Below are 27,813 nucleotides of genomic sequence, written 5' to 3'. Positions count from 1 at the left end.
GAACGGCCGGGGACGGACGGGACGAGCGGAGCACTACTGAGATGACATGAGGCCATCGCAATCCAAATGTCCGTAACGCTTTGTTTTCGATAGCAGGGCATGTGCTGTGTAAGTGGTTGCGATCACAGTCAGCTCAGCCAGCCCTTCAAAGATCAAAAGGACGGACTGGTGGCGGAGACGAATCAGAGCAGCGTGCCGTTGGAACGCCAGAATCTCGGGACCCTGGGAGGGCGACGCTGAGATTCCCAAGCTTACCCCACGTCTTGTGGCAGCCGAAGCAGCTTGTTTCCCATTCGAGGCATCGGCCTAAACTGGCCGCAGCTGCACCAAGCATGCCTGTGATGATCCTCGCGCTTTTGTTGGTCTGCTGCATTCGCAATACGCCTGCCCCCATCGCCATCTATCTATGGACGATTTCTTCCCTCATGTCATCGATCCATCCAAAGAACTGAGCAGACAGTCATCCAGTGATTCGTTGCCGCAACAAGCCTAGTCATCGGATTTCCTGGCGGCGCAAGGTCGTGAAAGGTTGCTTGATGCCCAGTGCTGCTGATAGGGCGAGAGGAACAAGAGGTCGTCCTGTCTGTGTGTAGCGCAGGTCCGGCCTAAGCTCCAAGGGGCAGCCCGGCCTGCTCATTGCAGGGCCAGCTTGGAAGCCTTAAACCGATCTGTCTAGTGGGTTTAATCAGATGCGATGGATGACCAGAGTTTGGCGTGTTGCTGAAGAGCAGCCCGTACCACGGCAACATGGCAATTTGGTGTTTCGGTTTGGGAAAAAGCCACGCCCAGTCAGTTGGTGGCAAGGGGCAACGGTGGTGGCAGGTATCCAAGAGAAACCGCTAAAGATTTGCCGTCAATTCTTGCAAGTCTTGGAAAGAAACAAGACATCACAATCTCACGCAAGGGAGAAGAAATTGAATGGCGCTTGCGAACCCTGAAGCCTGTGCGCATAGGTGTTCACTGGCTTTCACTGTAATTTGATGATGCCATTGCAGACGATGAGACGCCGTTCTGAAAAGTGCCGAGCGGAACTTTGCGCGTGGGGATGAATGCCAGTCTGTCAGAGACGGAGAGAAACTCAAAAGTTGGAAGAGTTCCGAGGGTTCGCGACGCCAGATGTATGTATGTGTATGGTGTGGTGTGGTCAGCGAGACTGTTCCTGTCTCCTTGCGGTTGCACTCTTCAGGGTGGGTGAGTCTTCAATGACGAGGTCGAGTAAAGTTTTTTTGTTCCCCCATCTTCCCCATTCAGAGATGCGCCTGAGAGAAATGGCGTCGCTGGGCTCGTGGCGTTGAAGTACATATATTGGATTGCTAAAGCCGCAGTGCATCGATGACACGGCTATCATTTCAGTCTGGTGAAATTATCGGGGGGTCATGATGGAATGGACATGGTCGCGAAGTGAGATGATGATGATTCGCGAGGCTAGCACTACTGGCCAGGGTGATAACAGAGACGGGATATCGAAAGGGAGAAGTGGACGAAAAGGGACGATGAGATGGAAAAAGGCGGCCGGAGAAGACGACGACAACGACAGGATGCAGAGTGGCAGACAGGGTTTATTGTTTGCTGGGGAGTGGAGGTGGGCGCGGTGGACCAGGGACACTAGGTGACTAGATGACGCTAAGGAGATTAAGCGAGACGCCGTCGCTGCGTGAAGGAACGGCTGGCTTTCCTTCCATTTTTTTTTCTCTCACGGGCCCACGGGTAATTATAAAAGTACTGCAGGCATACCTTTAAGACTGTCCGGGCCCCTCCACCCCAAAATTTCCCTTCCAGAGCGACGTCGAGGTGCTGCCCTTTTGACGCGACCCCATTAACCCTCGCATCTCATTGGTTCATTCCTCACAGGCTGGTCAGCACCACAGGCATCAGCAGCACCCCAAGGCACCCAAACCACCAAAAGCCTCACCCAAAAGCCTCGCCGCAGCTCCTCCCAGCAGCAGTAAGTGTATCCCCTCCGTACCTTCCCGCCCGTCCCATTAGGTTGGATCTGGATCTGGTACCTCAGGCAGGCACCATCCCCATCCACATCCACAACCACGCGCGCCTTCCACGCACCTTACTGCACTGCATTCCCGCCTCGCACCTGGCTGGCACTGCGTTTGCCTTTCCCTCAATCCAAATCTTACCTTATTATTGAGGTGGTGTTGCCCATATGTACATATGCGCGCCTCTTCCTTCCCACTTTAAGGCGTCATCCCTCCCATTGTTTCGAGCCTCACCTCACCTTTTAATAGGCGCCTTTTTCTTTCCTCTCACGACTTGACGCTTATTTCTTGCAACAGCAGCTTTTGCGACCACTCGGTACCACACCCCAACTATCCACGACGCGCCTACACATCACACCTTGCATCGAGATTTTACGTGTTCACGTTGCTTTCTCGCATTCCGTCTTTTATTCCCACAACCTGCAGCAAGCTCCGAATCAACGCGGCGATTCTACCTGCATCGTCCTCCTTTTGATGCATGCATGGTAGTCGCATCCTTTGATTAAGACTCGGCTTGATCCGCAGTGGACAGGATCGCGATTTGCATCCGGCCCCATCGCCGTTACCCGCTTTCTCAATTTCGGTACGTATTGGCTTCGCCCAGTCCGCGTTTCCTTCATTTCCCCGTTATGCTCATATCCACCCCAAACCTTGCACCATTTCTCCCAATTCCAACATGCCATTGGGTGTTTCGGTTCGGCACGTCCTGTATCGCATCTACCTGCACTTCCCTTCACTATCGAGATCACCTCATCCAACGTGTTACTCCACCAGCCGCCATGATTCAGTCTCTACCCCAGACTGCATCATCTCTGTTTGGGCACGGGAAGGTGGCATCCATGTATCTATCTCCAACCATGTATCTTGTCATCTTTCCTTCACCCAGCAGCTCCTGGACTTACATCGTCCCTTTTTGAACCCATAGTTAACATCTCTCACAGAAGTTCAGTCTGATGATGAAATTCTCATCAAATACATCTTAATTCAAAATGGCGTCGAGGTATGGTTCATTCCTGGCAACCCTTGCGATCAGGCAGATCCGATCAACTCTGAACTAGCACTAACCTTGCTTCAATAGACTTGACAGATTGGTCACGTGAGTCTAACCACATGGCACTCCTCATCATAGCAGCACATCAGAGCCCCTGTTGTCTGCCTCTCCTGGCTTCGGCTTAGCTTTCGATGCAACTTTTATGATGCCCGTGTTGAGCGAGCTTGATATTCAGTCCGACACAAGACTGTGTATCATCGTGTCGCCACTCGCTTACTAACTGCTTCGGGTAGGATTCTCGAAACGGGCAGCACCCGTCTGATTCGTGACACCGCTGTCAACCAACTTGCCGACTGGCAAAAGCAGCATCCCGATGAGCTTTTCAATCTTCTTTCCAGAGTAGTGCCTTATCTTCGGCATAAGGACTGGGAGACACGCTCTACAGCAGCCAAGGCCATAGGCAAGATCACCGAGAATGCACCCCTATACGACCCCAACGAGGATGAGGACTTTGCGCCGGTCAAGAAGGATGAGCCAGAAGAGAATGGCCACGTGAAAAAGGAGGAGGAAAAGGACGTTACTTCTTTCTCTTCCAGCGAGCTCCTCAAATTGGGGTCGCTCAACGTAGAGCACATCATCAAATTCGGTCGCCAACTTCTGAGAGGTGGCAATATCGAGTATGCTCTGGCATCATTGGACCCCCCCGCGCGGTTGGCACACCAAAAGAAGACCCTCAATGGACGACTCGGCCTATTAGGCAGGGTTTTCGAGGACGCCGAGATGCCTGTCCTTGTTGAAAAGGAACCCAGCCCTCTTACTCCACAAGAGTCAGCAAACGGCCACAATGGCAACAAGGAGAGCACCACCTCCCACGGCCAAAACCAGCCGGCAGAGGAAGCTGGCTTGAGCTCTAGGCAACTCAATGTTCTCAAGAGGAAGCGCAAGAGAGAGTTGCAGAAGGCTGCCCAGGGGAAAGGAGGGTTTGGAGATTTGACCATGAGAAGGACAACCACAGCAGGGTCCGAAGGCTTCGACGAAACACCAGCCGCAGACGCCGACGCGAAGCAGAAGAACGGAAAGGTCAACGACTACTTCAACTTGGACAGACCGGCAGACGTCGATGAGGAATCAAAGGTTGTCAGCGAATTCAAGGGACAAGTGATACCGATCAAGTCTGAAATCGAGGTTGATGAGACCATGGAGGGTGCTGAGTGGCCTTACGACAGACTGTGCGATTTCCTCAAGGTCGATCTTTTTGACCCTTCCTGGGAGACTCGCCATGGAGCTGCGATGGGCATTCGGGAGGTGATTCGTGTTCACGGAGGCGGAGCTGGCAGGGTTCGTTCAAAGTCACGGGCTGAAAATGACCGCTTGAATCAGACTTGGTTGGACGATCTGGCCTGCCGGCTCTGCTGCGTCCTAATGCTGGACAGATTTACCGATTACAGTTCCGATACCTCGGTCGCGCCGATCCGCGAAACTATCGGTCAATCCCTCGGATCGGTCCTTCGCCATATCCCGGCAGAATCTGTTCACGGCATCTACAAGATTCTCTACCAAATGGTCATGCAAGATGATCTCCAGCTCGATATGCTTCAGTGGTCTGTTTGCCACGGTGGCATGGTCGGACTGAGGTACGTCGTTGCGGTTAGGAAGGACCTGCTGCTGGAGGACAGTGAGATGATCGATGGCGTTGTTCGCCTAGTCATGAAGGGTCTGGAGGAACATGACGACGACGTCAGAGCAGTGAGCGCCGCGACGCTGCTCCCCATGACCAAGGAGTTCGTCACATTACGACCTGGGTCTATTGATAGCCTCATCAACATCATGTGGGGCAGTTTGGCCGACCTCGGTGACGATCTCAGTGCCAGCACTGGTAAGATCATGGATTTACTCGCGACACTCTGCAGTTATCCGGAAGTCCTGCAGGCCATGGAGACGTCCGCGGCACAAGACGAGGAGCGTTCGTTCACCTTGCTAGTGCCGCGCCTGTACCCCTTCCTTCGACACACCATTACTTCGGTTCGCTTAGCTGTGCTGAAGGCTTTAATGACGTTCGCAAATCTGGGAGCTGAGAACTCTCGAGGCTGGCTCAATGGAAGAATTTTACGACTCATCTTCCAGAACGTCTTGGTTGAAAGGGACAGGGAAACACTGGCAATGTCTTTGGACGTTTGGACAGCCTTGGTTCGCTCACTTGCACAGACGCCCGAGATTCTTGCCGACGAGTTCGCTGCTCACGTAGAGCCTCTGATGAGACTTACGCTACACCCTATTGGTGTGTCCCGGCATCCCTTACCCATGCCCGCCCACCTATTCCAAAAGCCATCAGGCGGCACGTATGCCCCTGTCGCCGTCACGCCCGCCCGGAAGGCCTCATCCCCCGACGGGCCCGAAAGAGCAAACAAGCGTCGTCGCAAATCTGCTAAGACGGATGACGTTCCAGTCACCTCTCATACTCATGACGTTGACGGGCACATGATCCAGGGAGATGTGGACCTCGTTGGCATGGATACTCTGATTCGATCAAGAGTCTCAGCTGCCAAAGCCATGGGCCTGATCATGTCTTTCATTCCGGTTGCCAACCTCGCCGAGTATGACCAGCTACTTCTCGCCGGTATCTCAGACCGGGCTTCGTCCACACAGCTCTCAGCATGCATGATCATTGACGAGTACGCTACCAACGGCCCTGCCGAAGGAGCCCAAAGATATGCGGCGCCTCTTCAGAAGATTATTGAGACTGAACGTCCTGCTCACTACGGCGACCTAGTCAGCTTCATGCACCGGGTGCGATCTCAGTGTCAACAACTTCTCAACATGTTCCGCGATCACGGCAAAGTGTCGAGTGGACGGCTCCCGACACTGGCTGTTCTTGTTCAGGGTGACGAGCAAGCTGGCCCAGGTGCCTTCTCCATTGCCGTTGCAGACAAGGTTGTCGGAGAGGATTTCGACAAGCTCAAGAAGGCCATGTCTCCAGGACAGCGTCTTGTTGCCAGCCAGATGCTGAGCGAGGCCAGAGAAGTTGCCGTGTCGGCGATTACCGACGCGAAAGCCGCTAAGGACTCACGAGACGTCCGCATCAAAGCAGGCGCCGCGTGCGCATTGGTTGCGATCAAGGCCCTGCCCAAGAAGCCCAGCCCGCTGATCAAGGGCATCATGGACAGCATCAAGACGGAAGACAATCAAGTGCTTCAGAGCCGGGCATCGGCGACCATTGCAAGACTTGTGCAAGTGTTCAACGAGATGGGTCGTCGCGGACCGGCCGACAAGGTTGTTTCCAACCTGATCAAATTCTCTTGCGTGGAAGTTGCCGAGACTCCAGAGTTCCCTGTCCACGCAAGCAAGACAGATTGCGTGCTTTCAATGCAGAAAGAAGAAGATCGAGTCGATCATGCGGACGCTGCCAAGTGGGCAAAAGAAGTCAAGGCTGCGCGCATCACCCGTCGTGGCGCCAAGGAGGCGCTGGAAATCCTCTCCAAGACCTACGGCGCCGAGCTGCTCACGGCTGTGCCTACTATCAGGGTATTCATGGAGGATCCTCTTGTCAAGGCTTTCTCTGGCGCATTGCCGGCTGAGGCTAAGAACCCCGAGGATACATTTGGCCAAGAAATCGTCGATGCCTTGTCCCTTATTCGGACACTCATGCCCACTCTTGACAAGGCCATGCATCCATTCATCATGGAGAAGGTTCCTTTGGTCACTAAAGCCCTGCACTCTGAGCTTTCTGTCTTCCGCTATATGGCAGCGAAATGCATGGCTACTATTTGTAGCGTCATCACAGTCGAGGGTATGACAGCCCTTGTCGAGAACGTCTTGCCATCCATCAGCAACCCTATCGACCTCAACTTCCGTCAAGGTGCGATCGAAGCCATTTACCACTTGATTGCCGTGATGGGCGATGCCATTCTTCCTTACGTTATCTTCCTCATTGTTCCCGTTCTGGGCCGCATGAGCGATTCAGATAACGAAATTCGTCTAATTGCGACAACCTCTTTCGCAACCTTGGTCAAACTCGTGCCACTGGAGGCAGGCATCCCAGACCCTCCTGGACTGTCTGAAGAGTTACTGAAGGGCAGAGACCGCGAACGAACATTCATTTCCCAGCTGCTGGACCCCAAGAAAGTGGAATCATTCCCGATTCCCGTCGCTATCAAGGCAGAACTTCGTTCATACCAGCAAGATGGTGTCAATTGGCTTCACTTCCTCAACAAGTACCATTTGCACGGCATTCTCTGCGACGACATGGGTCTCGGAAAGACCTTGCAAACCATCTGCATGGTTGCCAGCGACCATCATCAGCGCGCCGAAGAGTACGCAAAGACAGGCGCACCCGATGTTCGCCGTCTCCCATCTCTGGTCGTCTGCCCTCCTACGTTATCCGGCCACTGGCAGCAGGAGATCAAGACTTACGCACCCTTCCTGAGCGTCACTGCCTACGTTGGCCCGCCAGCCGAGAGAAAGAGCATGAAGGACAACCTGGACAAGACTGATATCGTCGTTACCAGCTACGATGTCTGCCGAAACGACGCCGATGTCCTTGCAAAGTACAACTGGAATTACGTCATCTTGGACGAGGGACACTTGATCAAGAATCCAAAGGCCAAGATTACGATTTCTGTCAAGAAATTGGCCAGCAACCATCGACTGATTCTAACCGGAACCCCTATTCAAAACAACGTGTTGGAGCTCTGGTCCTTGTTCGACTTCTTGATGCCTGGCTTCCTTGGTGCTGAGAAGGTCTTCTTGGACCGGTTTGCCAAGCCCATCGCCGCAAGTCGCTTCAGCAAGGCATCTTCCAAAGAGCAAGAAGCGGGTGCTCTGGCTATCGAGGCTCTCCACAAGCAGGTCCTGCCATTCCTTCTGCGACGCCTCAAGGAGGAGGTTTTGGATGACCTCCCCCCCAAGATTTTGCAGAACTACTACTGCGACTTGAGTGACCTTCAGAAGAAGCTGTTTGATGACTTCACCAGAAAGCAAGGCAAGAAGCTGCAAGAAGAGGCCGGCCGTGAGGACAAGGACGCCAAGTCACACATCTTCCAGGCCCTGCAGTACATGCGAAAGCTCTGCAACTCTCCAGCCATGGTCATGAAGCCTGGACACGGCATGTACGAAGAGACCCAACGCATCCTTAATAAGCAAGGCACTAGTCTCGAGGATCCGGTTCATGCACCCAAGTTGACCGCTTTGCGAGACCTACTTGTCGATTGCGGCATTGGTGTGGAAGAAGCCGAGTCGAATGACCCCCTGTATCAGCCAATCAAGCCTCATCGCGCCCTCATCTTCTGCCAGATGAAGGAGATGCTGGACATGGTCCAGAACACGGTGCTCAAGACCATGCTGCCAGGCGTCACCCACCTTCGTCTAGATGGTGGAGTCGAGGCCAACAAGCGTCAGGATATTGTCAACAAGTTCAACAGCGACCCATCGTACGACGTCTTGCTCCTGACCACCAGTGTCGGAGGTTTGGGACTCAATCTGACGGGTGCCGACACGGTCATTTTCGTTGAACATGACTGGAACCCGCAGAAGGATATGCAGGCCATGGACAGAGCTCATCGTATCGGTCAGAAGAAGGTCGTCAACGTATACCGACTGGTGACCAGAGGCACTTTGGAAGAGAAGATCCTGAGCTTGCAACGCTTCAAGATCGATGTCGCTTCAACTGTGGTCAATCAACAGAACGCGGGCCTGGCTACGATGGATACAGATCAAATTCTGGATCTCTTCAACCTTGGGGACACAGGACCCAGTCTCATATCAGACAAGCCGCAAAACTCAATGGAGGGTAGAGAGGAAGACATGGTGGACATCGAAACGGGAGATGTCGTCACGGGCAAGCAACCCGGCAAGAAGGCTTGGCTTGATGATTTGGGCGACCTATGGGATAATCGCCAGTATGAGGAGAGTTTCGATCTGGATGGTTTCTTGAAGACCATGCAGTAATAATACCCCCGACCACGGTCGTATCAGCAGGAGGGTGGAGAGAGGCCGTCAAGGGTCTTTGTATGGAGTTTAGCCTGGCATCTGGTTTAGATAAGAGCGAGTTGGATGCCTTTTCGATAGGGAGGCTTGAGACCTCTCACGCAGCAGTGTACTCATAACGAAACGTGTGCGTGGAAACACCTGTACTATATGACACTAGCAATTTTTACGACTCATACGACGCACGTGGGGTTGAAAGAAAACAGCTGAGCATTCAAACTATTTTGATCATTCATGATATAACATTTCACTGCATCTGACCTTGTCTCACGAGTAGTGACTGACGCTCCTGATGTGTGACTGTGACTGCCTTTGACATTTCTTGTTATCTGAGATGGTCTATACGCTGCAACAAGCAACGTCAACATTGATTCCCTGTGGCTTGACAATGAAGACGATTTGATTAGATAATACACAGTACACCCGCAACCGTGTTTTGAGAGGTTTTTGATAGGTTCCCTTACTCTGGCCTTCACATCAACAGTCTAGATGTGGCCAAGAAGCAAGACAGATCAAAATCAGTACTGCAAGATCTCCCTCACTTATACGGTCTCGCCCAGAAGAACAAGCCGCCGGATTCATGGCCATGGACGAGGCCTCGTCAGGCCTTGTGCAATTCCTCTCGGATCTGCATCTCGAAGCCAGCAGAGACTACTCGACCTTTGACTTTCCCGTCACAGCACCCTATCTCCTCTTCTCTGGCGATGTCGGTAGTCTATCCGACTACGACATTTATCTTGGGTTCATCCAGCGTCAGACGGATCGGTACAAGGGCGTTTTACTGGTACTTGGCAATCACGAGTTTCATGGTCTCACGTACGACGGGACGCTTGCAGAGGCGGCAAGGCTTGAAGCAGAGCCGTCGTTGGAAGGGAGGTTACATGTACTCCACTGCCGCGGATTTGATATCCCCGGTTCCAATGTGAGCATCCTGGGATGCACTCTATGGACCAATGTCCCGGAGGAGGCGGGGGCTGCGGTCGTGAGAAAGGTCAAGGATTTTCAGCATATTGAGGGATGGAGTCTTGAAGCACACTGCGCGGCTCACAAAGAGGACTCGGGTTGGTTGAAGAGAGAGGCGAGGGAAGCGGTGGCGCGTGGGAGAGAGGTTATTGTGACTACTCACCATGCGCCTTCGCGAGAGGGGACGTCGGAGCCTAGGTTTGAGGGGGGCCCTTGGTCTTCTGCTTTTGCGACGGATGTGTTGGAGGAAGTAGGGGATTCTGTTCGGATGATTTGTTGGGTGTTTGGGCATACACACTTTTCGACAGATACGGGGGTGAAGGGTGTCAGGATTATGAGCAACCAGAGGGGATATGTTGGGACTGGGAGAGTTGCGAAGGAGGGCTTTGATCCTACAAAGGTGTTATCTTGCTAGGAGCAAGTGGTGAATTTCAGCCTCATACCATTTGAAGAGAGAGGTTGCCATTTCATGATGGCTGTCTGATAGATGGCAGCTTGTCATCAGGCGAACCTATTTGCTGTGTGTCTGTGAGCAAGTTGTGTTACACCGTTCAAATAAGGAGTGGAAGCGGGAGTTAAGATGCCTCACTGCTGATCTCATAGCTGAGCTCAGCTATCGGGATAACAATGCGGCGGCGGGGTAGTGCCCCGCACCTGTGATGCACTGTGGCACCGTACTGGCTCTGCACCAAGCTCCTGCCAACCAACGAGCATTGTCAAGCAAAATCCAGAACATTCCACTCAACAACATCGCTTCAAAGTCAACAGCTGATGCCCACATCAACTGGAGGCAATCAATCATCTGCATCGTATTGCTGAACCATTCGCCAAGATGCCCGTCGACTACAGCAAATGGGTGCGTTTCACATCACCCAATAGCTCCCGACCATGGTTGTTATGACGCCGACCTCTGTAGCTAACATGTAAATACGACAGGACGCGCTGGAGCTCAGCGACGACTCGGATGTCGAGGTCCACCCCAACGTCGATAAGCGCTCATTCATCCGTGCAAAGCAGAACCAAATCCACCAGGAGCGACTGCAGCGTAAGCATCAGATCGAGACGCTCAAGTACGAGCGTATCATCAACGATGGCCTGATGAAGCGCATCTCCAACCTCCTGGACGCCCTCAAGTCCCATGCCTCCGAGGCCGAAACCCGAAACCCTGGCGAGGTCGCCTTCCAGGCCGTCATGGAATCCGCCGGCAAGCCCGAAGATGACCAGCCGCCCCCACGCCCCGAGGGAATTCACGCCGACTCGGAGCCGCTGCCTAGCTTCTCCAAGATGATGGCCGTGCTCCTGGACCAGGTCAACAAAGAGCTGGACGAGAAGAAGCCCGAGAACCGTTACAAAGCCATGCTCGAGGGCGTCGAGGGGCACCTGACCAAGGTGCAGAATCTGCAAAAGGAGCTGTTTGCCAAGCTGGCGGAGCTGGAGAAGGAGGAGGGACGCAAGATCACGAGCGAGGGCATTCACACGGGCTTTGACAGCTCGCACGTCAACAAGTCCAAGGACACGGATAAGAAGGAGGAGCAGCGCAAGCCGGAGCTCCTGAACCCCAACTTTGACATGACGCAGTCCCTTCCAGCCAAGCCGACCCAATCGTACGACGACGACGAGGAGATTGAAGCGTCGCCCGCCGCCAAGAAGTTTGCGCAGATCAAGGCCGACGACTACACGTCCAGCGCCCAGTACCTGTCAAAGAACCCGCAGATCTTGACGGAGCGGGAGACGGACGGCCTCCTGGTCCTCGCCTTCGACGCCGCTCTCGAGAGTAAGGACGACTTCTGCCGGCAGTGCGTCCATCAGGCGCTGCTGCTGCAGTACTGCAGAGCGCTGGGCAAGGACGGCGTGGGCATGTTCTTCAAGCGCATCACGACAAAGGGTCACCAGGCGCAAGAGGTGTTCTTCAAGGACGTGCAGGATACGTACGGCAAGATCAGAAACCGGGCGCGGGAGATTGTCAAGGAGCGCGCCAGTGAGCCCGAGGGCGTGGAGCAGATCCAGCTGCACGCGGTGGAGCCCGGCACGGAGATCAAGATTACGATCCCGCCCAAAGACAGCGAGGACCCCGCCGTGAAGGAGGGCCGGGACATTTTTGAGACGTTCAGCGCCGACTTCCAGAAGGCTCTGGAGAGCGGGAGCCTGGATGAGGTCAACAAGGTGTTGGGCAAGATGAAGGTTGAAGAGGCCGAAGACATTGTCGGCAAGCTCGGAGACGTGGGTATTCCTTCTCCTGTGCAGATGTATGATGAGCCGGTTCACTAACATCATTATGATATACAGGCCGGCATCTTGAGCCTGGAGGAGCAGATTATCGATGCCACAACGGAAGAGGGCCAAAAGGCGCTCAAGGACATGGAGGCGGCGCAGGCCGGTTCCGAGTCCGGGTTCGCGCCGGACCCTGAATAAATGAGGGGAAAGGAAGCATTCGTAAGTCCACTAGAGCCGGAACATGGGGTAAGGTCAGAGCACATTGAGCAGACACCGCGACGGGGGAGAAGTGTTGGTTAGCGCAAAGGCACGATGAACAAACAAACTGATGAGAGCACGGAAGGATGGCCTGTGTGGTCACTGAGTAAGCAAGATTAGAGAGATTCAGAGATGGACTCAAAAAGAAGATTCTGAGCATTGAGCACGACTTGAGCGTTGCATGAACTGCGGCTGCGCCCTTTTCCGGGTTGGACACGCGTGGCGGGAGGGGGAGAGTGAAGTCTTGACAATGGCATTGACGGCATTGGGCGAACTCGTCCAAGAAATGGGCAAAAGACGAACGACATTTCGCTCGTGTGTGGCTGCGGCCGGCGTGAGTTGTTGCGCTCGGCGTGGCTTAGGTTGACAGTCGAGTCCTTTTTTTCTTTTTTTTCGGGTGACGGTTCCTCCCCCACCATCCCTTACCGTACCTAATATCGTCGTTCCCGTGCCTTGACAGGCTCCGAGCCCGGCCCCCCGGCGAACGAACCATGAATGATTTTGATGAAGACTGGTGGCAGGGCAAGGTTACGTACGCCCTTCGGAATGGGCCGTACGATTTTTGTGCTCTCTTGATGAATTCTAGCTCACCAGGCTAACCAACATAAGGTTCTGAACTCATGCCTTTTTGCCTTGCGGCTCGTTACAAATTGGAGCGCAGGGATGTGGGCGCATGGTGCCCGGTCGAGCGCCAAGGTGCCGGATTCCCTTATGACCGGGGGGGGGGGGTTACCTCCAAACTTCGATAGTGTGACATTTTCATAAGTTGCGTCTTCGTCTTCGCCTTGTGAGGCTCAGAGGAAAAGGGAGAGGCCGAGAGCGTGGGGCATAAGCGATTGGACGTGGTGTCGTCGCGGTCATGCCCCTATCCCTCGGTCCTCGGATGGGGTTCAGTGTTCACGATGTTCTGGACCGGGAGGCGACATTTGGCATCTACCTTAGTAAATCCCTAATGACGAAGAAGCTCGGTCTTGGGAGTCTTGGTACGCAAGCATGGAGTGACCTAGAGATTCTAAGCCTAGTGGAGACGTTCCGATGTCGTGGGCGACCTCAGCGTACCTTAGGTAGGTAGGTAGACTAAGAGGATGTGCTTGACGCGGCCACGCATATCGCGGGCATGGCAAAATGCTTGGTTCGTCTAGGCATTGGGTTTGAGGTGGTCTTGGGGTTCTTGGGGGGAGAAGAGACAAGAGAGGATGTGACGAACACAGAGTCCGCGCGGCGGCGAAAGGAAACGAACGGCTTGTGCGCAAGTTTCTCGACCCAGCGCCTGGACCTGTCTAACCAGCTAGAGAAGACAGTTGTTCGGATAGAGCTACCGAGCAAGGCAGACGTGGCTTTTCGCCATCCTTGCCCCCGGGATCGGATTGACAGATGTCAAAACGTTTGTGTCTCGGAGTTTGCTTTGATCTGCTCTCTTGACTGCCCCCGCCCGAACAACTCTCCAGGTGATTTTGACGATGTTGGCGATGTTTCACAGAGGTTCTAAGACGGCAGCACAGCATCACGTGGACAGGTGTGAATAAAACTAACAATGTACCCTGTACGAGGTAACGAATAGTCTAGCTTTTTTTTTCTCCCGACTGAACAGAGACGTAAGTGATCGGCATGGCGGAAAGAGGCAGAGGCAGAGAAGAAAAAAAATAAGCATGTCTTGGTCAAGCTATCGCTTAAACCACCATGTCGTCAGGTCCCGAAGAGGGAGGTTTGAGGCTGAGCAAAAAAGAGAAGAAGAGAGTGACATGAGCAGACGCGTACTGCGCAGACTCTAGAGTTCAAAAATAGCAACGGGAGGCGATCTTGGGTTGGGTACCCCCTGTAGAGACCCCTTTTTTGACGGGAATACTGCGGTCTATTCGGCTCAGCAGGCTTGTACCCGTACATTCACTGCCTTGGATAGTTGTACAGTTGGGTGGGCTTTGTCAGCGATCTGCTACCCAGTGTCGTCCAGTGAGAATGCTTTCTTGGAGATGCTGGTCTTTGGTGGGCGGGTGTTGATGATGGCCATGGTGACGAGCTGCTCTTCTGTCCGGTGGAGAGCTTGTTACCTGTTTACTCGACTTCCTGTTCCTGTTTCTTGATACTGTTCTTGTCCACTACAGGTCTCCATCAAAATACTCAAATGGCATCCCTCCTTGGGATGGCAAAGGGGATTTCACTCTACTAGTGGCGAGCCTAGAAACTGGGACAGGTTTTCCCGTGGCTTGGGATTTCTTTTCTTGGAACGACGCTGGAGAACCCGCCGGCAGATGGGGGGAGGTTCTGGACCAGTCAAACCGTCTCGCTGGGCGGAAGGGACAGCCACACCTTTTTTCTATGGTGGCGGCGCTGGACTTTCTGGAGACGGATGTGTAGATCTCTGAAGTGCAAGCCACTCGCTTTTTTTTCTCTCACCTCTCACCCGGCACCCAATCAGTGCGTCAGTATGGGTGAGTGATCAACAACAGAAAAGTTGGAGGTGGGCACTTGTCTTCGAAAGTCTCCAATTTCTGTACGAGCCAGCCTTGGACAATCAACAGTTACTCGGCTGGGCGGCTGGACAACCCCCATTTGATTTGGGTGTGTCGTAGTTTCGGTTGTCGGAACGGCATTTGCAAAGCAAATCGGTTGACATGCCAAAGTCGGTGAGGTGACACAAGAATGTGAGGCGACAGGAAGAAGATGCAGAGTCAGCCGCAGTCATTCAATAGGTACCACGAGTCAGCCAGGCAGCCAGCCCTTCTCAACAAGCTAACGCTCTTCAATGCGATTCTCTGGCCGAGTTTTTGTTGTTGTTGTCGGTCGGTGGTTGCGAGGTTAACCATCTGCAATTGACGACGGTGGTGCCAGAGAGATCTGCACACCGCATGAATAATACTGGAGCCCGCGCGTTGTAGGTTTTCCAAGTCAGAAATGGCCGTGGCAAGAGAGTTGCAAGTTGCATATTCAGTTGTTTACATCACTCGAATAGCGGATGAAGATGGAAATAAAACAAGAGGTTGACTTGGTTACCGACCTCATGAGTATTCAGTCTACCTGGCGAGTTCGGATGTATCTGTACAGAGCATGAGAGTGCACCTTGCATGTTCTCCATCAAAACGGATCCTCACAGATTCCAACGTTCCTGTAGTGTAGATACGTCATTGGGGCCCCAGAGAAACATTTCCATCTTTCAACTTCTCACACACGGATCGTCTTCGGGCGGTACAACGGCGCCGAAAGCGAAAGGGGACGGGAAGTCTGTCCTGGACCAGGGTAGTTTTTGCAGAAAGTAAGCAGCAATTAAGCAGTAAGCAGCGTAAAGCACGAGACAAGATGGTTTGTGCGATTGGGCAGAAGATCTCGGGTTGCGGCTGCAACTGCGCAACTCACTCTGTCGCGCAATGCATTCCCATGCTTTTGAGCGTGGTGATGGCGTGGCCGTGGAGGGAATAACGTGGTTCCAAGAGCGCAGAGAGCGTGTGAGAGGTAAGGGAGGCCCCCCAGCGCTCGACCGAGCCAAAGTCAGGGGCTCCCTCCCCAAAGGCTTGGGAGGTGTGATACTGAGACGTTCGAGCGACCATTGCGACTGTCTATTCTGTTTTCTCCTTCGGCTTGGGACTTGTCTCAAGTCCGTGGAGTGAGGTTGGCCCTCAACTTCTATATTGTTACTACGAATAACACTAGTTGAATGGGCGGGATCCAGCAGAGTGGGAAAGGTGGTGACAAGTAAAGGTGACACGACACGCACGCACACCACCTTCTCTTGACACTGGTGTAAGTGAATAAGGAAAAGGTCGCTGATGGCACACGCTACCTTAATTCCTAGCTCCGTCTCGGGCTTACTACGCAACAGCTAAAGCACCTAAAGCACTCTGGATGAGGCCGCGCCCATTCCTTTGTACAGAGTACAGTACCTACAGAGAGACATACACTCACAGAGTTCCGGCCTGGGTCTGCATGTAACGGGCATTACTGGGGGGAAAGCTCTTATTGGTGGAAGCAAGAAGGGGGATGAGGGGGAGGATGAGGGAATGGGAGTTCAATGGTGAAATGTGCTCGGTGGTGGGTAAAACATCACGCATCACCCCCTTTGAGTCTTGCTGCACGTCTTTGCTGACGGACTTGGGCCTGATGCACAATTCGGAGAGGGAGGCTGTGTAAGTCTGAGAGGTGAGATGTACGTGTACATTTGGCGGTGCAGACAAGTTGTTCATGGCAGATATATTGTACCCGCACATTACAACATATGAGGCAAGCACGTTCAAAGTGAATTAAAAATCACAGTGGCTAGAGTTGGATTCTTTTCGGTGGTTTACATCGTTCTTCTCGTGCAATTCTCGTATGTACACTCACTAGGTATTCCATAAGGTACAAGGGGGAAAAGAGCGACTGAAAACAAGTACGAGTACAACCGCGACTGCGCCATGCCGCCATGTAGCCCGCCCACACGCCCGGAGCCCCACCGGGAAACGGGGGACGGACTGGGGGGCCACGCAACCAACAGGGTCCAAGTCTCCCAGACTCTCTGCCAGAATGCCGCACCTCCTTCTTCAGCTTCGGTCTTGTCTGATATTTCTCCAGCCCCATCGGGGCTACGTAAGGTATGGGTACGAGCGACAGGTATGGGTACGGAGTACGGATGCAGACTATGGATTCTGAATGGGGGACGAGGAAACATCCCAAAGTGCTCCTTGGCCTGGCCTTGCGAGGATCCTCCCTTCATGTGTCCAACATATTAAGAACTGGGGATCCGGCACCGACCTTTCCTTTGGCCTCCACGCTTACTCCTAATACACCAAGTGACACTACGAATACGCTACCTCTGCCTCGCCTTACATCAGACTGTCGAGGATTTTGCCTGTCTTGGATCTACCTTTAACCTACCTTGTCCGGTAACATCCCGTCTCTCGTTGCCCTGCCCATCTCAACCTCCTCGCTACTCCAGTCTCCGCCTTTTTCGACTGTCTCTCGTCACCTCTCTTCCTCTGCCTCAACTCCGACCTCGCGGGTTTTCCTGCTTCCTTGCAACTTTGAGCCAGCCTCCTCAGAGTTGTAGAGCAAGATCCTCGTAACCGACGATCACTGTTTTCGACCTTTATTTAGTCGACTGCCTCCCGCTTTCGTCGATTTCCGCAACCGAGGTTTTGGACTTCAGTCTTACACGGACAACACCAACAAATTATACACGCTCTCACACACATCCATCAACAATCGACATGGTCTTCTCACTCCGCAAGGCCTTCGCGGCCCTCCTCGCCACAACCGCAACAGTCTACGCCCTCCCCTCAGACTCATCCTCATCAACAGAATCAACCGTAAACACAACCTCCCTCGCCGCCACCTCTTCAAACTCAACAGTCTGCAACAACTCCCCAACCCTCTGCAGCCGCAAGTACAATAACATCACCCACATGGGCGCCCACGACAGCGCCTTCCTCCGCGACGCCAGCACCTCAAACTCCATCGCCGGCAACCAGTACTACAACGCCACCGTCGCCCTCAACTCTGGCCTGCGCCTGCTCCAGGCCCAGGTCCACCTCGTCAACGGCACCTCGGGCAGCGTCCTCCAGCTCTGCCACACCACCTGCAGTCTGCTCGACGCCGGCACCCTCGAGAACTGGCTCTCCGCCATCAAGGACTGGATGGACAAGCACACCGACGACGTCGTCACCATCCTCCTCGTCAACTCGGACAACCAGGCCGCCTCCGCCTTTGGCAAGGTATTCGAGTCCTCGGGCATCTCAAAGTACGGCTACAAGCCCTCCACCTCCTCCGCGACCTCGAGCTGGCCCACCCTCCAAACCATGATCGACGCAGACACCCGCCTCGTCACCTTTGTCGCCTCCATCACCGCCGACACGGACTACCCCTACCTGCTCCCGGAATTTTCCTACGTCTTCGAGACGGCCTACGAGGTCACCTCCGCCGCCGGCTTCAACTGCACAATCGACCGGCCCTCGACCTACTCCACCGCCGCCGCCGCCGTCTCGGCCAACATGCTGCCCCTCATGAACCACTTCCAGTACCAAACCCTCGCCACCGACATCCTCATCCCGGACGTCAGCGACATTGACACGACCAACTCGGCCTCCACCAGCACGGCGGGCAACCTCGGTCTCCACGCGCAGACGTGCAAGAGCCAGTGGGGCACCAAGCCCGTCTTCGTCTTGGTGGACTTCTTCAACAAGGGCCCGGCCATTGACGCCGCCGATAACCTCAACGGGCTGTCTTCGTCCGACATCTCGGGCCGCAGCAGCAGTAACAGCGCAACCGCGAGCTCGAGCAGCGGCAAGTCTGCTGGTAGAGCACCCGGTGGTATGGAGACTGGCGCGCTCGTCGCGTTCCTCGCTGCTGCCGTGTTCTTGTTTTAAGGGGTGTCGTCCTGTTTCTGATTATCAGGGTCCGAGCCAAAGAAGGATGTGCCACTTTTCATGCGACAATCTCATGAAAAAGAGTGTCTGTGTGCGTACACTCGTGCGAAGGACATATCTCGGATGAACACTAAGATTCTCTTGTTTCCCTCTTTTACCTCTTTTTTTCCTTCTTTTTTTCCAACAAAAAGATGCATAGCGACGGCGTTCTATCATGAGTCGAAATCATCGGCAGAAACGACTCTTTTTCTTGCTTTCTTCACAGCTTTGTTTCATATACAACCCGGGGCAAACGGCACCCCCCGCGAGTTTTGTTTGGAGGAGAGCCCTTTGGGACGTAGGGCAACACCACTGATCGGGATTGGATCAGTGAGGTAGATAGATATCGAGCATTGAGTGAAATCATGCTCAGTTCAATATGAAAATCAACTTCATGAAATAAACCACCAATGGCTAGTGTTATGAATGAGTGAGAGTGAGAGTGAGTTGAGGTTGTCGGCTTAGACGTGACGAGGAGGGAAACTCAATAGGAAGGTAGCAAGGACCCCTCCTATACGGTTAGGAACGGACCACCCCCACCCCTCATTGCATCATTGGGAGAGGTACTCTGCACGACGACGGCATCTCAAAGTCCACGACGTATGAGCTTGCCTAGTCATTCTACGGTTCATCATCAAGGTCCTTCGTTGTATCTATCGTAACCCTTCTGTTTTCCTAAATTCAGAACTTGTAATGAAATCGAGCTCTCGGCCTCGCCTAAGGACCAATCCCACAGCTCTCGACCCTCAACACGCCACACAACCTCAGTACCTAAAGCCGAAGTCGCGCAAATCTAACCCCACCACATACCACTCATCTCACTCAATCCGAGCATCTCCAAAACTTCAATTCACTCACAAACATTCACCTCTCTTACTCACCGCACATATTCTCACCACAACATAAGCAAAGATGACTAGCGAAGACTACTCCAACATTCCCACCCCCAAAGCCGCCTACGCAGACTTCTGCCTCATCCCCGTCGGCACAGGCAGCGTCTCCGTCGCCAACGAGGTCGCCCAGGTCCAGCGCCTGCTCAAGGCGAGCGGGCTCAAGTATGCCATGCACTCGGCCGGCACCACAGTCGGTACGTCGTCTCCTCTTCTCCTTCATACCTTATAGTACAGAAGACCTCTCTCTGTGCTCAGAGTGAAATACTAACGCCATCGTGCTTGCTCGCTCCATAGAGGGAAGCTGGGACGACGTCTTCCGCGTCATCGGACAAGCGCACTCTCTCGTCCATCAGAGCGGCGTCGTGCGTATTCAGTCTTCGATGCGCGTCGGCTCGAGGTTTGTCTACCTGAAATGAAATTTCTACTTCACAACGAAACGAACCAAGCAAAGTTGTGTTTGCGCGGAGAGAATATTTGAGTGGCTGATGATGGTTATCTCTCTTTTGCGCAGAACGGACAAGAAGCAGTCTGCCGCCGACAAGGTGGCGCGGGTGGAGGGCATCCTTGCGCAAGACAAGTAAACATTGAAGACCAAGCTGTGGTATGAGAGACGGTTCACGGTGATGACACAAGACAAGAAGTTGACAGCTTATTAGGTTATGATTTGACACGAGATATACTATTTGATTTACCCCGCCGCCGCCACTTTTCATGATAGTACATGTACACATCTCAGCCTTCGTAGATTGTAATATTGACACCGCCGACCCTCCTTGGACCCCCTAGACCGCCCTCGGCCTTTTTCCCCTCCAGGTTTAAAAGACATTGATGAAGGGTAGCAACTTTTTAAGAGCTTCCGCTAAGGAAAACATTCAAACACTGCTTTAACCGCGCATGGTCTGCTTCTTCATGCTCTTCTTGAGGTCGCGCTCACGCTCCCTCTCGAGGTACTTCTTCTGGGCCTTGGCGTCCAGAGCGCTGAGCTCAGCATCGCGCTTAGCCTTCTTCTGCTTCTCGCGCTCGAGGGTACGCTCCTCGGCCTTCTCAGCCTCGGCAGCCTTCTTGAGCTGGGCGATGGTCTCCTCGCGCACGCTGCGGACCTTTCGCAGGACCTCGGGGCGGAAGTGCGCACCCGAGACGAGGGCGTCGGGAATGCGGACAAAGTATTCGAATAGGGGCAACAGAGATTCGTAGTTGTTGCTTGAGGGGATGCGGTAGCGGAGGAAGACGCGCTTGCGGGGGGTGGTCTCCTCGATGCTATTACACTGTAAGTATTGAACATGACCGACAAGTGGCGGTTGGAACTCACGTGCTGGGACGCTCGATGGGCTGGTCAGAGACGATCAGGTAGTCAAACGCATCGCCGGCAGCCTCAATGGCCTTGATAAGCTCAGGGGTCAACAGCTGCTCGGTGATCTCGGCGCTCTCGCTCATGACGGTGACCCAGTTGGGAAGCTTGGCATTGTCCTTGGTGAAGGTGATGGAGACGTCGTAGCGATCGTCGCGAACCTGCTTCATGCGCTCCTTGGAGACGATGGCCCAGACAAAGTTATCGTATGTGCTCTTGTTCTCCTTGCTGCGCAGCTCGTGGGTGCCGGGGATCGCGGGAACAGTGAGGCTCTCCTTGCCGTCAAAGGGGTAGATGACAGCTTCGACAGAGTCGTGAGGGGCCTCAACGGTATCCATGAAGAAGCTGGTGACTGCCTCGATGATGCTGAGGAACGGGTTGAAGCGCTTGGTTAGCGTCAACTTGACGTCCATGAAGGCGACATTCTGGCGACCGGTTCCGTAGCTGGCAAACTCGAAGAGAGACTTCTCGCGCAGCAGACCCGTAGGGTCTTTGGGGTCGGTGTCGGTCGTGGAACGCGGGGAGAAGCCGACGGAGGCGAACTCGGACTTGAGCACCGGCGCGTGGGCGGTGGCCCAAGACTTGGCCTTCTTGCGGTTGAGGCGCGAGCCAATGATGTGGAGGAGAAAAATGACGGCGCTGACGGCGAGGATGGCGCCCTCGAGCTTGAACTCGCTGAGGGAGTGGCGCTCGTGGATGTTGTACCACTTCGTGAAGGGACGTCCCGTAGCCTCGGGCGCGCCGCCGAGAGTCGTGCCGCCAGGGGCAGCTGTGAAGGCGCTGGGCACGGGCGACGGATCAGCAGCACCGGCGAAGTCTGCAAAGTCTATATGCGAGAGATAACTGCGTCAGTCTAATGAGGTTGTGGATTTTGTGGGTGCTGAGGGGAAACTGGAAGCTTTGACAGCACGGGGGGTGGTTTAGGGGGCAGGGGAATTGAGTCTCGAGAGTAGCATACCGGAATCACCGCTGGGAATTGGAGATGCAGAAGGCTTGGAGCCTCCGAAGAGGCCGTTGAGGATGGCGGCCATGGTTGCGGTCGAGGAAGGGATGGCTGGCTGGCTGCGGTGGTGTCGAGATCCAAGACTGCAGACAGTGAAGCTGCGAGCTTGTGAGGAGGTATCGCCAACCAGAAGGCGAAATTAGGCCAGTCGTCAACCTGTCGTCAGCCAGTCACATCGCTTTCCTGGAAGCTGGGGCACAGTGATGTTTCTCCACTTATTCATCTGAATGCGGTCGACCGTCGTAGAACCCAGCAGCGTGGGTTCAGTGTCTCGTGCCCGGCCGGGGCCTGGGGGTCCTTTAGCGGCCCCGGGATAACGCATTTTCCGGACAAGCTCTGGTTGTCTGGACGACGCGCCCGGAATGTCAATAGTTGCCAACGTCAGTCATGGCGACATCATGCAATAAAGCGTCAAAGCAGTAGCACTCTACTCAACAAATCAACCCTGTATGGACTCGAGAAGAAGAAGAAGACAAAATGGTGCGAACAACGGCAGCTCGTACTTACGGCAAGACCTCAACAAAGGCAAAAGCAAGGCGACTGTTTGCTGAACTTCCACAAACGCCGATTCGGAAACCCAATGCGACAGTCACCCTAGACTCCGAAGATGACTCTATCATCAAGATTACCGAGGATCTGGACGCCCTTGGGATCAACTTAGATTCCTATTCCTCTGAAGATGAGCTATCAAAAGACTTCAGCGAAGTTGTCGTAGAATCTCCGCCAACACCACAAAAGCCGGAGACTCCCCCGAGGGCGGTGAAACAAACCCCACGGACCGCAAAAACCACGAGAAGGATAGCAAAAGGAACGCTCCTTACACCCGTGTCGAGGGCCGAAACGCCCAAGACCAAAGCCCCCGAAGTGCCAGTTGAGCCTCAGCCTGAATATCGCATCCTTACCTGGGAGGATGTATGCCCACCCGGAGACACGATCGAGAAGATTGCCGAGGCTTCCTACGCAGAAGTATACCGCGTCCGAAACGACCGTGGCACAAGCATTATCAAGTGCATCCGTCTTGAGTCGCCCATTAAGGCCCAAACTAAGGCTCAGGAGCGATCTGGACTGGTTGACGAAGAGCCGCACTCGGAAGACGATATGCGTGGTGAACTAAGCATATCCGAGTGGCTCGCTGACATTCCAGGTTTCGTCATTTACAAGGAGCGCTACCTTGTGAAAGGAAAAGCACCAAAGTGCTTGCTTGAAACACACCAAAGCTTTCATCGGAAGATGAAGCGCAAGGACCCGGATAGGCTGCAGTTTTACCCAAGCCCGAGTCGCTATCTTGACGAGACCACTTTTCTGGTGGTAGAGCTGGGCGATGCAGGAATTGCGCTCGAAGACTTCGAGCTTACGGATTCCGGTCAGCTGTGGGATATCTTCTTTCATGTGGCAATCGCACTGGCTAGGGCGGAAGATCTAGCTTGCTTTGAGGTATGTTGGTACGCCATTGAAGCGACTGGCAGGACGGCGTGAGCTAACACGATCAGCACCGCGATCTGCACGAGGGCAACCTTTGCATACGGAGATCAGAAGACCCGCAAACGCGGAATCCGAAGAAAGCAGGGCCGTACTTTGGCTACTCTGGCCTTGACATCACGATTCTTGACTATGGTCTCTCTCGCGCCGAGGATCTCGAATTAGAAGAATCTGAGCCTATTGCGCTCGACCTCGAGAAGGACCTCAGCATCTTCACCAGTACTCACGCCCCACAATGCAAGGTCTACCGCCAAATGCGATCTTTTCTTATGCGCGGCGAGCGTGGGCATCTGCCACCGTCCGCCCACAAATCACCTTACTGCAAGGGGGTAGATGGCGAACCTCTGTCATGGGACGTATTTGTGCCGTACACTAACGTCTTGTGGCTGGCATATCTCTATCAGTACATGATCAAGGGGTTTCAGGGCGACAAGAAGGACCTCGCAGCGTTCAAGAAGGTCACGAAAGAGCTGTGGAAATACCTCGATCCCGATGCCAAGGCTGGAACGCCGGCATTTGGGACTTCAGCCGAAGTCGTGAGGTTCGCGGTTGAAGCCGGCTGGATAGACGAGTCACAGCTGATGGGGGACATTGAAGAAGACAGGGAAGAGAGCATCATTCTTTCCAGAGAGGAGGTGCAAGAATTGGGTCTGCGGCGATCACCGCGAAAGCTGCGGTGATCTTAAAGAGTGTTGAGTTACGAGCATGGTTTGATTTTACAGCGCACCGCATAGCAAGGAGCATAACGGGCTGGACCATTGCATATGGGCACTAGGCGAAACGGCGGGTGTAAGATGCATGCATAGATGATTGCAAATACCCAATTGATATTGTTCAACAAAGCCATTCTGTGATACGAAGCGAATGTGGATTTATCCAGAGCTAACCCCAGCAACTCTGTCCCTGTGAGTAAGCCTTTCATCCAATGAAAAGAAGTTCTGGAGTCAAACAGCCCTGCCTGCACAATCATGACAAGACCACAGCGTTATGGACGTCTAGTTGAACAGTCCTTCGGAACTAGTCCCACCCCCACAGCCACTACCTTAGCTGACACTTGCTCTTTCCTTCTTTCCGCTGTTTCTCTATGCTTTGTACTCTCCTCGTCACGACCGAAGATTCACGAGAATACGGCCAAGAAAGCGCTTCTTGGGAAGGCTTTGTTCTTCAGTGGGAACCTCTGGGGCAGTATCTGTGCCCGGATGAGAAGAATGCCCTTCGGGGTTCCCAGCAAGCTCAAGTGCGTTCCGTCGTAGCGTGACTTGTAATTTCTTCGAAGTCTTCTGAAGAATATCTGCCGGCTGCAGACCATCGCTCAAGGCTTCGCGGCAATCGTTGCTGAGGACGACAAGAGTTGCCAAAGCGGAATCCTTTACGTCCGCCGGGACGTAAACATTTTCCGGTCCTATTTCTCGAGATGCCATGCTCTGTGCGGCAATGACGATGGTAAGGCAAATTACTGCTGCAGCAAACTCGGCGGCGATGAAGGATATCCACCCCCCAAATGATATGAAGGTACGAAACCTCCTTCAAAGGGGTTCCGTCGATAACGACCGCACCTGGTCTCCCGTCCTGGCCATGTGTGTATCGTAGACTGTCAAACTGAGTCAGAGAGTTGAAACCAAAATAAGAGAAGAAATTACTCAGATGAGACGCTGGTAGCAATATTAAGCAAGAAGTTGTTCAGGTGGATCTCTCGCCGCGGGGGATTAAAAACATTCTTGTTGCTGTATGTCACATCACGATACCAGGCCCGGGGAAAGCTGCTAAACCAAAAGTGGTTCAATGTTTCATTGGGCGTAATCCGTAATTCTGCTTTTCCATTTAGCAAAATAGATATGCCCATTGCCATATTCCACATGGTGGCGTACGAGGCGCTAAACTTCCGTGGTCCAGCATTCGGTGGTGTGATCTGTGCAACTAAGTCGCCTGGCTCTTCCAACGGCTGACATACCTCCTTTGTACACTTGCGCCCCAAGACAATTCCATTGCTTGGATCGTCTATTTGCGATACAGTGTCGCTTATACTGGTCTCATCCAACCCCGCGCGAACTCTTGTTTTGAACGTCTGAACGCAGATGTGGAACAGGACTTCGCGTGCCTCATATTTGAACTCTGTAATCGAATCGATCACATCATCGATAGCGTCGGAGTCAGCCGGAAGATTTTGAGTTTTGCTTGGTGAAAGGGGAGAGGTGTAAATGAGAAAATAAAAGAGAAGCCTGGCTTTGAGAAGCCTTGTGTTGTTTGAGTAGCCAAAGGTATCGGCTCCTTCAAGCTCGCCGCTTATGACCGTCAATGGACTCTGATGCAACATCCCATATTTGCCTGAGAGGCTGACATTCCATTCCTTTAGACCGGGAATCAGTCCCCCATTACCGTCTTCAAATAAGTCCAACGTCAGATTACTTATCGGCTTCGTCAGTAATTTTGAAGTTATGTTAGCAGTCTTTACACAAACACCTAGTGACTGGTAGGGACCAAAGTCGCAATTTCCTGTAGAGCACAAAGCTTTCTGTGGAGGAGCTGGGACTTCGTAATCCCCATTATCCGGCAGAGTAGCTTTCAGAGATGCAGTTTCCGCCAATTTTCTTGCGTAGTTGTGGCCTAGAGTGATTTCATCGATCGTAAACATCTTAGCCTCCTCTTCAGAAGCGGTGTTATTTCTCAAAGGGTAGCTGATAGCTAACTGAGTTACTGGGGAGGAGAGATTACTAACAATCATCAAGATAGCACCAATAGTGACTGTGTGCTTAAATCGCACACGAAATAGCAATTTCAGGGAACCCAGCCAGCCTCTACTTGCCTGGTCAAGGATGTAAAAGTCGTACAGGGGGTTTGGTTTCAAAAACCAGGTGAACTTCGATTGACTGAAAGCCAGGGACACGGGTAGCATGAAGGCTCCTTTTGCTAATGTTGTGAAGAAAGCGAGAAATGTGTTGAGCGTGATCTTGAAACGCCAAGTTGGCAGGTTGTGATTATCATAAGAGGCGAGAACGATGACGATGGCTGGATTATTTTATATAAGGTATTAGTCAAGGACGTTTCCGGATGAGAATTGGATACCTGAAGCCCAGCCACGCTTGCTTACCAATGAACGAAGCAATGCTAGCTATGATGCAGAGTATCTCTTTCCACCAGACTTTCCAGAATGGGGCATACACTCTCAGCGACGCAGAGGGATGAAATTCGGTTTTTGGGCCAGTGCTCCCGAATGAGGGTTGCTCCGAAGCTATGGGCTGCTCTTGACTGAGAATTGGGGCGCCGTCGGTCACGGGCTCCTGGACGCTGAGAGAATCTGGCATGTTGTCAAATACGGGCCCTTGATCGATTTCGCGACCATCTGTGAGCCTAAGAGAGAGGCTGGCTTGCTGTTGAGGATTTATATCGGCAGGCATAGTATGAAGGGATGGCGACGTTTGCCTGATGATGGCGCGTCTCCGTCGGCATGCCCCGACTGAAGCCATCGGGTTGATTCTGGACAGACTCGACAACGCCGTCTTGACTTGAGCTTGGATCTCTTCTTACGACACCTGAACACGACATGGGCTCCGATGCGGACTAGATTTATGCAAGTAGCCTGAAAGCAGAATCGCTCAAGAGCAACTCAGGGAGTAACCTTCTTAAACATAGCCTATGCCACACCGATAAAACACCATGGGCGGGTTTGGATTTCTCACAATTTTGGCGGTGAGTCCTATGTATCACAAAGCGGTACGCCGCCTATTGCCCAAACACAAGTGGAACCGAACGTCGCCCCCGAGTGTCGCTGCAGCTTGCGCGATGCCAGAGTCCGTGCAGTTTTACAAGCCTACGATAACTTTGGAAATCATCAACTGAGAGCTATAGCTTCGTGGCATGGTTGAAACGCGGATCTGCTTGCACGGTAGAGTGGATAGTCATCTTCGTAAAATCTTGTGTTGAGGTAGACCCAATTAAGGCTGATGGTCACGAGTCCTTCCGTTCGAATTAGATTACCTCTTGGTCGATACCAAGTACATGCTGCAACCAGAAGCTTATCTTCATTGCTAAATCCTGCGATACTAAGACGGTACGAGCAACAAAATAGCCTTCCTCGCTTGAGCAACATCACCGCACCTGCTTGACATTCAGTGAACTGCGCAAAACCGACCGAACTATCAGTCTATCTATAGAATACGTCTCTTGGATGCGTGACGATAGGATCAGGGACGACACACGGAGCAAAGTGATTGTGACATTTCGGAGTGAGTTCTCGGATTCGAAGCTGTACGCAACTGAGTAGTCAACCGTTGAAAAGAGGTAAAGAAGGGAGGAAGACGTTGGGTAACTTTCGGTTCAATA

General features: G+C 53.2%; 8 protein-coding genes across 8 annotated transcripts; 6 read left to right on the top strand and 2 right to left on the bottom strand.

Annotated features, from left to right (window-relative positions):
* Positions 1-2,980: 2,980 nt before the first annotated feature.
* BDZ83DRAFT_750424 (SNF2 family domain-containing protein) lies at positions 2,981-8,925 on the top strand (the record flags this gene model as incomplete). The annotated part of the gene is made up of 3 exons (XM_060513913.1): positions 2,981-2,991; positions 3,070-3,087; positions 3,276-8,925. 3 exons carry the CDS (start codon positions 2,981-2,983, stop codon positions 8,923-8,925), a joined length of 5,679 nt encoding a protein of 1,892 aa, XP_060366976.1.
* A 517-nt stretch (positions 8,926-9,442) lies between these two features.
* BDZ83DRAFT_614343 (Metallo-dependent phosphatase-like protein) lies at positions 9,443-10,510 on the top strand. The gene has a single exon (XM_060507828.1). The coding sequence runs from the start codon at positions 9,545-9,547 to the stop codon at positions 10,340-10,342; it is 798 nt and encodes a 265-aa protein (XP_060366975.1). The 5' UTR covers positions 9,443-9,544; the 3' UTR covers positions 10,343-10,510.
* A 249-nt stretch (positions 10,511-10,759) lies between these two features.
* BDZ83DRAFT_573514 (uncharacterized protein) lies at positions 10,760-12,339 on the top strand (the record flags this gene model as incomplete). The annotated part of the gene is made up of 3 exons (XM_060504623.1): positions 10,760-10,783; positions 10,864-12,147; positions 12,214-12,339. 3 exons carry the CDS (start codon positions 10,760-10,762, stop codon positions 12,337-12,339), a joined length of 1,434 nt encoding a protein of 477 aa, XP_060366974.1.
* Positions 12,340-17,576: 5,237 nt separating this feature from the next.
* BDZ83DRAFT_573544 (PLC-like phosphodiesterase) lies at positions 17,577-18,731 on the top strand (the record flags this gene model as incomplete). Its single annotated transcript, XM_060504625.1, has 1 exon — positions 17,577-18,731. One exon carries the CDS (start codon positions 17,577-17,579, stop codon positions 18,729-18,731), a length of 1,155 nt encoding a protein of 384 aa, XP_060366973.1.
* A 951-nt stretch (positions 18,732-19,682) lies between these two features.
* Positions 19,683-20,244, top strand: BDZ83DRAFT_650002 (YkoF-like protein; the record flags this gene model as incomplete). The annotated part of the gene is made up of 3 exons (XM_060510335.1): positions 19,683-19,857; positions 19,958-20,060; positions 20,175-20,244. 3 exons carry the CDS (start codon positions 19,683-19,685, stop codon positions 20,242-20,244), a joined length of 348 nt encoding a protein of 115 aa, XP_060366972.1.
* A 303-nt stretch (positions 20,245-20,547) lies between these two features.
* BDZ83DRAFT_573562 (uncharacterized protein) lies at positions 20,548-22,042 on the bottom strand (the record flags this gene model as incomplete). Its single annotated transcript, XM_060504626.1, has 3 exons — positions 20,548-20,920; positions 20,973-21,837; positions 21,970-22,042. The coding sequence occupies 3 exons, from the start codon at positions 22,040-22,042 to the stop codon at positions 20,548-20,550; spliced, it is 1,311 nt and encodes a 436-aa protein (XP_060366971.1).
* Positions 22,043-22,491: 449 nt separating this feature from the next.
* On the top strand, positions 22,492-24,173 carry BDZ83DRAFT_750418 (uncharacterized protein; the record flags this gene model as incomplete). Its single annotated transcript, XM_060513912.1, has 2 exons — positions 22,492-23,448; positions 23,505-24,173. The coding sequence occupies 2 exons, from the start codon at positions 22,492-22,494 to the stop codon at positions 24,171-24,173; spliced, it is 1,626 nt and encodes a 541-aa protein (XP_060366970.1).
* A 162-nt stretch (positions 24,174-24,335) lies between these two features.
* On the bottom strand, positions 24,336-26,705 carry BDZ83DRAFT_772676 (uncharacterized protein; the record flags this gene model as incomplete). Its single annotated transcript, XM_060515391.1, has 3 exons — positions 24,336-25,084; positions 25,134-26,499; positions 26,582-26,705. Coding segments are annotated over 3 exons (1,848 nt in total), but the record flags the coding sequence as incomplete, so codon positions are not given.
* Positions 26,706-27,813: the final 1,108 nt, after the last annotated feature.

This window comes from Colletotrichum acutatum, assembly GCF_030867785.1.
Source record: "Colletotrichum acutatum strain CBS 112980 chromosome Unknown BDZ83scaffold_28, whole genome shotgun sequence".
NCBI lineage: Eukaryota > Fungi > Ascomycota > Sordariomycetes > Glomerellales > Glomerellaceae > Colletotrichum > Colletotrichum acutatum.
Note: the sequence above shows the minus strand (reverse complement) of the source record. Positions and strands in the feature narration are given on the sequence as shown.

Coding starts and splice junctions, on each gene's coding strand:
- BDZ83DRAFT_614343 (XM_060507828.1), top strand. CDS start 9,545: ATGGCCATGGACGAGGCCTCGTCAGGCCTTGTGCAATTCCTCTCGGAT.